The sequence below is a fragment of the Medicago sativa genome, chromosome 6, assembly GCF_051527215.1.
Source record: "Medicago sativa cultivar Bolivia chromosome 6, Bolivia_mono, whole genome shotgun sequence".
Lineage (NCBI taxonomy): Eukaryota > Viridiplantae > Streptophyta > Magnoliopsida > Fabales > Fabaceae > Medicago > Medicago sativa.
In genome coordinates this window covers 75,857,341-75,864,556 of record NC_140754.1, presented here as the reverse complement: position 1 = coordinate 75,864,556, position 7,216 = coordinate 75,857,341, and the positions used below count along the sequence as shown (strand labels likewise).

General features: G+C 33.6%; 2 protein-coding genes across 4 annotated transcripts; both read left to right on the top strand.

Annotated features, from left to right (window-relative positions):
• The first annotated feature begins 349 nt into the window (after positions 1 to 349).
• Positions 350 to 1,676, top strand: LOC146916868 (F-box/kelch-repeat protein At3g23880-like). Its single transcript, XM_085721759.1, has one exon. The coding sequence runs from the start codon at positions 363 to 365 to the stop codon at positions 1,674 to 1,676; it is 1,314 nt and encodes a 437-aa protein (XP_085577885.1). The 5' UTR covers positions 350 to 362.
• Positions 1,677 to 3,178: 1,502 nt separating this feature from the next.
• Positions 3,179 to 6,135, top strand: LOC146916867 (protein trichome birefringence-like 4). 3 transcript variants are annotated; one of them, XM_085718751.1, is made up of 7 exons: positions 3,179 to 3,440; positions 3,624 to 3,674; positions 4,153 to 4,206; positions 4,426 to 4,548; positions 5,250 to 5,446; positions 5,533 to 5,706; positions 5,788 to 6,135. In XM_085718751.1, the coding sequence occupies exons 3-7, from the start codon at positions 4,162 to 4,164 to the stop codon at positions 5,906 to 5,908; spliced, it is 660 nt and encodes a 219-aa protein (XP_085574877.1). In that variant the 5' UTR covers positions 3,179 to 3,440; positions 3,624 to 3,674; positions 4,153 to 4,161; the 3' UTR covers positions 5,909 to 6,135. The 3 variants fall into 3 exon arrangements, with proteins under 3 accessions (XP_085574877.1, XP_085574878.1, XP_085574879.1); XM_085718752.1 differs by lacking the exon at positions 3,624 to 3,674; XM_085718753.1 differs by having other exon boundaries at positions 5,533 to 5,989.
• Positions 6,136 to 7,216: the final 1,081 nt, after the last annotated feature.

The window sequence follows — 7,216 nt, the reverse complement described above, 5'->3', positions numbered from 1 at the left end:
AGGGTATAATTGGATTGATGAAAAAGTAAGTATAAATACACTCATCTAGTTTGTTACCACTTTTTAAATGATAAAGGAAAAAAAACAAAATATATATATATATATATATATATATATATATATATATATATTCATATCGTGTTTGTTACATTTGTTTTAATATTTAAATATATTTTTATATATTTGTTGAATGGTAGCCCAAAAGTTGTGGCAGGGGTGGTTTTATATATATATATATATATATATATATATATATATATATATATATATATATATATATATATATAGTATAGATAAATACAATTGCTCAACTATTTAGGTTAGGGTTATCACTCTAAACTCCAATAACAAACGCCATAGTCATGAACATCCAAAAGCAGCCCCGTGTGAAGTACTCCGGTTCAAATCTCGCAAATTCTCATGAACATCGTCAATCCCTGGTAATTCTCCCGGACGAACTTATTACTGAAATACTATCACGGCTTAACGTGAAATCTCTGATGCGATTGAGGTGTGTAAGTAAGTTATGGAAAACGCTCATCTCTGATCCCACCTTCGTCAAAATGCACCTGCAGCTATCTAAACGAAACCCGAATCTCGCACTTCACATGGACAACGGATGTTTCGGATATTTATATACCGTTGCACCCATCTCTGTGAGTCGTTTGCTGAAGAGTAGGTCGAATCCCATCACACGTACTGGAAATCGTTACAGCCGATTCCATGCCCATCAGTGCCATGGGATTGTTGGTTCATGCAATGGATTGATTTGTTTGCACAGTTATAAATACAACAACAAATCTATAGAACACTGGTTCTGTTTCTGGAACCCAGCCACAATGTCAAAATCTGTTACTGGGTCTTTTCGCTCTGATCACATGCCCATGAATAAAATATTTAGGTTCGGGTTTGGTTATGATAATTCAACTGACACCTACAAGGTGGTGATGGTAAGATATTTTTTTAGGGATGGTGGCGCTAGAGATCAGGTGAGAAACACTGTCCAAGTTTTCACTTTGGGTGATAATATTTGGAGATATATTCAAAGTTTTCCTGTGGAAGTAGTGTTTCATAGTTATGGTCGTTCGGATGAATACGCAGGTGTATACGCGGGTGTATATTTAAGTAATAGTATTTGTTGGTTGGTCTGTCATCAGAATAATCTTATAATCAAGAAATTTGTGATCGTCTCCCTTGATTTGGCGAAAGAGACATACACTCAGTTGTTACTCCCTCAATGTTGTGATGAATTTCCACTTGATAATCAAACTCTTTGTGTGTTGATGGATTGTATTTGTTTTTCTCATGATTTTAAAAAAAAAACTCATTTTGTTATATGGCAAATGAAGGAATTTGGAGTTGAAGAGTCATGGACTCAATTCCTTAAAATTAGTTATCATAATCTTCAAACATATTATAAACTTTGTGAGTTGGATGCAGATTATGTTCGTCTTCATCGATTGGTTCCACTGTGTTTTTCTGATAATGGTGATACACTAATATTGGCAATCAATAGTGGAGTCCAAGCAATCCTCTATAATTGGAAAGATAATAGACTAAAGGGAATTAAAAGTACCTATAGAATTCAGTGGCATAGTGCTAAGGATTATGTTGAAAGTTTGGTTTGGTATCGACCTGTTGAAAGTAAGTTCCTCTTCGATGATTTACTTGTTTGAATTTGTGTTAATTCATATGATAGTTTCGAGTTGATCGTATTGTTGAATGATTATCTATCTTATTGTTAGCTTTTTTTCAGTTCTCTTTTTACATATCAAGCCTGTCTGTAACCTTAAAATTGATTATAACCATATGGTTTAACTTAAAATTAGCAAGGATTTGTCAATTTTTATTGACAATTATATCTTCATATTTGTGTCGCAGGCCGTAGGCGCTATGCGAAACTCTGTCATGTTGTGTTTTTTAGTAGATGTCCCTAAACTTTGACGTAGTGGCCATACCGCTATAGCGTTTTGGTGGTCGGCCTCTGCGCTCTGCTATTCAAATTCTAAGCTTGAGTGTATTCTATAGTGTAATATTGTGAACATGAATAGTTATTCAAAGCCCTCATTATCATGAATTTTGTCATAAATAGTTATTTATACGCTCAACCTAATAAATATATTTAATACACAATATGCAAGAGAAAAATACATATAAATGTGGTGAGAGTTTGAACTGTCTATTCCTTTTGGGCAATATTTAACTAGCAAAAACCAAGGTTGTAGAGTCCAAATGATTTAGGTGCTGAGTTCTACTTAAGAGATTCTAGCTGAAGCCTGCAACATTCACCAATATGGTTAGCAGTAAGATATTAGAAGGATGTTGTTCACACTTCACTCAATGCTAGGAATAACTAGTAATTTACCAATATAACATCATCGGCAGTTAATTGTCGATGGATTTTAACTGACGGCAGATAGATTTCGATGGACATTTACGTCTTTTTTTGGTGTGTTTCAGCCTTGTTAGAAGTGTATACGGCAATTTTCAAGATATTATATGAGTGGCATCTATGAATTCCCATACATTACTAGAAACTGTCGAATTACCTGCGGATTTTCCTGCGGAAATATATCCGCAGGAATACCTGGGGATTTTCATGCGGATATGGTTATACTGTGGTCCTTTCATGCGGATTCTCCCACCGCAAGAAAATCCGCAGGTAACTGTAACTTTTGCTGAGGATTTTGCTGCGAAAATGTGTTGGTCACTTTTCCTGCGGAATTTCCTGCGGATTTGTTTAATTTTTATTTTTTTAATTTCTTCATGAATTTTTTTTTTGACAGAATTTCTTCATGAAATTTTAAAAATTGAAAGATTTTGAGTATATTATTTTTTTCTCTTTACATTGTGAACATGGACCCTATAATATTAAATTTAAGTTCAAATAAAATATCAAACTATTTTTGTCGATTGTGATTATTTTTTAATACATATTCAGTGTTAATATAAAATTAATGGGACCTATTTAAATATTTTTCATTGGAGTCCTTATTAGTGTATTGGCAACAATAGGCTTCTATAAAAACAATTGGAAGAGATAATTGAGTTTTTTTATCCAAATAAAAAAGATACACATTTACTAACTTACACCTTATGTTTTTTTGGTTGGTTTAAATCAGCAAAACCTCATCATAAATATATATAAATATAAACATATACTATTATTTTTAGATAAAAAAAAACTCAAAGTGTCACAAAGAAAAAGAAGAGAAAACTCAGTCTATCGTTGTTCTCTCTCTCACCGTTCCACCACCGCTCCACCGCCGTTCCACCAGCGTTCGACAACTGCTCATCTCCCTTCCAGCAACGCAAAGCTTCAAGCTAATTTTTGCTCAAATCAAATTTGTGTTTGCTCAAGTTGAAGTTGCGTTCTCGTAGAATTTGTTCAAACTCGTGGTCTTTTAAGCTCGGATTTGTGGTCTCTTACTCTCTGATTGGTGAGTTTCATGATTCTAGTTTGTTAATTTGATCTAATCTATGAGTATTAGGTTTTAGATTACTTTCATTATTCAACTGAATTTGATTCTAGTTTGTTAATTTGATCTAATCTATGAGTATTAGGTTTCTGATTTGTGATTTTCATAATCCTAATTGTGAGTTTAATCTAATTTGAGTTTTAGGTTTTAGATTCTTACGGACGATGATGACGAGCTTTTCATTCGAAGAAATAGGTAATTCATTCATTACTTAGTAAAAATTGAATTTTGGAGAAGGCACATAAAGTGTTTGCTGAAATGATTGTGAGAAATTTGTTTAATTAGTCTACTGTTGTTTACTTAGTCTACTGTTATGCCAAATCTCAGGTTCAATTTGCTCCTAAACAGGCTTCAAACAAGCTTCATTGCCTTGTTACTTAATTTATTTCAATTCAATTTTCTGTGTCAATCAAGTTCCTATTTAATTTTGTTTGTTAACCTTTGTTATAATATTCGTGAATATGCTTTCTCTTTTCTCTTTCTCCTGGTGTTGTGATGCTCATATTTAGCTTTTTTTGTTGTTTGAATTAGGTTCTTTGTTTGTCTAGCTTTTATTTTAGTAAATTTCTGAACATGTGTTAATATCATTATACATTTTTCACCCCCTTTTTTCACTCTTTTTAATTCATTTTGTACCTTTGATGTGCTTTATATTGAAATTGGGTTTCTGCAGGCAAACCCTATGAATCTGAAGGGGCAGTGTCATGAGCTTCTTGCTGCTAAGCAGGTGATTACTTGCTGTTGTTATACTTCAATGCATTTTGGTGGGTTCTTTATGTAGAATTGGATTTGAATGGCTAATATAACAGTGACAATGTCGGGGACTAATTTGGTGGTTTGCTCGTAGTTCATAGTCTGATTATTTTTTGTAATAATATACATATGTTAGTTGAATTGGGAATAAGATCTAGGTTTTGAAGTATTGTTTGCTTGTTGAATTGTGCAGGATTTGATTGATAAAGGTCAAACAGTTCTTGTTGAGAATAGAAATTTAGTGCAGCGTATGGAATCATCTGTGGGAATCCCCTTTACTAGTGAAGATGATGACGCATTCACTAACTTCAAACAGGTTATTGTGTTTGTCTTTATTTTAATCTTTTTATACAGTTTGAATGATAATATCCTATATTTGAATGTGTGCTCTTTGATTTGCCTTTTTTGTGGGTGGCATTTCATAGTACCTTTACTCATTCATGTATGCATAATGATTCATCTTCTTTTTCTCCTCTTTGATTTTGTTCATGTAATTTAATTTCTTAAGTAGATGCATTAGTTAGTCATAAGGTCTGTAGGAGTGCTTAGGGCTCAATTCCTTCAATGGAGAGAGGAGAGTGGAGTTCAGATGGACACAATTTTGTCAAATAGCAGTTATATCGGCTCTGCAGTGTTGTGGAATTTGAACAAATCACTATAGTGCTGTAGTGGCTATTTGCTAGTAGATTTTAACAAACGGCTATTTTCTTCCATCCGTGATTAACAACACTGGTACACTACTAGATTAAAGTTAGGTAATAATGCTTACCATGCTGTCTTAGTCATGTCCTTGCATGGTGTCTTCCATCCTTTTCCCTTGTATATCATTTCTAGAATTCAGAAATGCAGAAAATAATTATCCTGTAAGTTAGTATAGTAGTTTGACTGTAATTTGGTGGGACAGGTTTGTGTTAGGATGTTGGATGTGTTTGTTTGGTTGTGAATTTTATAGAGCTTTTGCTTGCATAAGGTTTAAGGTTTGATATTGTGTTTTTGATGTGTTGTGATGTTAATTAGGATTATGGATGCTCCATAGACATTGTGAAATCCCCATTTCTTGTACAAGAATGGAAAGTGTCACGTAACGATGAAGTTCCTCAAAGAGAAACTCTTAGGCTTGATATGATTCAAGCTTCCAAGTCTCAATATTATGATGCTGATATAATCATTTTCAACACAGAATACTGGTGGAATCATGAAAAGACAAAAAATGGGTAAAAAACAATTCTGCTAAGACACTATTCTTTTATTATTAATAAGTAGTTCAAAGGCTAACTACTATCAATTTTCATTCTTGCAGTAGAAACTACTTTCAGCAAGGTAATCATGTCTATGACAGATTAGAAGTTTCTGAAGCATTACAACAAGCATTTAAGACATGGGCTAAGTGGGCTGATTCCACAGTTGATAGCAAGCACACGTACAAGGGTCTTTTTCACTGGATTTTCAGCTTCTCACTACAAGCAAGAAGAATGTGTACTTCTACTTCGTTTTATTTTTACATCTTGTCTCTATTATGTAGTTAAGTAATTGATTCTATGGCTGAAATTTGCAGAGGGGGGCAGGGGAACTCTGGAGGTAAATGTGATGGGGAGAGACAACCCATTACAAATGAAAGCTATCTTGCAGCATATCCATTGACAACGGGAATTGTCGAAGATGTTATATGTGTGTGATCCATTATAGGAAGTATGTTAGGTGGTGTTGGTGTAACAAACTTTTGAGAAGGATGAGACATTATCAATCGGGGTTTTATATTTTGTTGTATGTTTAGTTCAATTGTAAAACATTCTATTGAAATTTCAGTGTTTTTAAAGGCTATATTTTGTTGTATGACATTATCAAACGCTTTGAAGTGTATTATCTTTTATTAAATTAAATAAATTTAAATGCCTGGGCTACAGATTTACCAGCTTTTTTTTACCTCTTGAAAGCATTTCCTGCGGATTTTCCTGCGTCATTTGCTGCGGAAATACCTGCGGATTAGTTGCAGTAAACATGCTTACGGGCAGGTAAAACTGACCAAACTTTAGCTGCGGATTTAATGACATTTCCTGCGGATATATTCGCAGGAAGCTTTCCTGCGGATCCAAAAATCCTCAGGAAACAATTACCCACGAAGGTATTACCTGGGAACCAAAATCCTTGGCAAATTCCGCAGGAAACAGGTTTCCTGCGGAAATTTCAGTGTATTCCGCAGAAAATTCCGCAGGAAATTCGAGAGTTTCTAGTAGTGATAGTTGACATATGCCACCTCATCTGTTGTCAAAATATGCATGCCATCATGCACATATGCTATTTTTTCTAAGCTCATACCATAGCTAGATTGATCATGTGAGATGTGACAACTAATTTTAGATTTGTTGCTGCCTGGATGTAATGTACGTGAGTAAATGTATAGTAACCTTTAAAAAAAATAAACTATAGAGCATATATCAAAGAACAATGATAGGTAGACACCTCTAATATGTACACCCCTTTATACCACTCTGGAAAATTTAAGTTACCAAATATATGGTCTATGTGACCACATTTATTTAGTTGCATGACCACTATTTATTTGGTTAACTAAGTAGAAAAAAAGTGGTCATGCGCATTTTAGTTGCGTCACCACATTTTTCAGCTTTTAAATGCTGAAAAAATAGTATTCACGCAACTGAAAAAAATGAGGTTACACAGACCATATATTTAGTTAACTGAAATTTTTCAAAATGGTATAAAGGGATGTACACATTAAGGGTGTCTACCTATCTTTATTCTATAGCAAATAAGGAGGTTAGAAATTTGGTTTGGAATGAGCACAACATGAAAGAAAGCAAGTGAGGAATGTATCTTCCTTTAGTTTGCAATTTTATAAAAGCTTTATGGTGTTATTGTATCTTTTTTGGGCATATCTACATAACATATGTTTACTGGTAAATTCATATATGTTAGTAATCAATTTTTTAAAATGATATGTAGTTTATGTTTATTCTTACTGGCTA

Bases quoted from the DNA above. Each gene is read 5' to 3' on its own strand.
- LOC146916868 (XM_085721759.1), top strand. From the start codon at position 363: ATGAACATCCAAAAGCAGCCCCGTGTGAAGTACTCCGGTTCAAATCTC.
- LOC146916867 (XM_085718752.1), top strand. From the start codon at position 4,162: ATGAATCTGAAGGGGCAGTGTCATGAGCTTCTTGCTGCTAAGCAG. The intron at 4,207-4,425 runs GTGATTACTTGC...TGAATTGTGCAG, and splicing joins AGCTTCTTGCTGCTAAGCAG to GATTTGATTGATAAAGGTCA. The intron at 4,549-5,249 runs GTTATTGTGTTT...GATGTTAATTAG, and splicing joins CATTCACTAACTTCAAACAG to GATTATGGATGCTCCATAGA.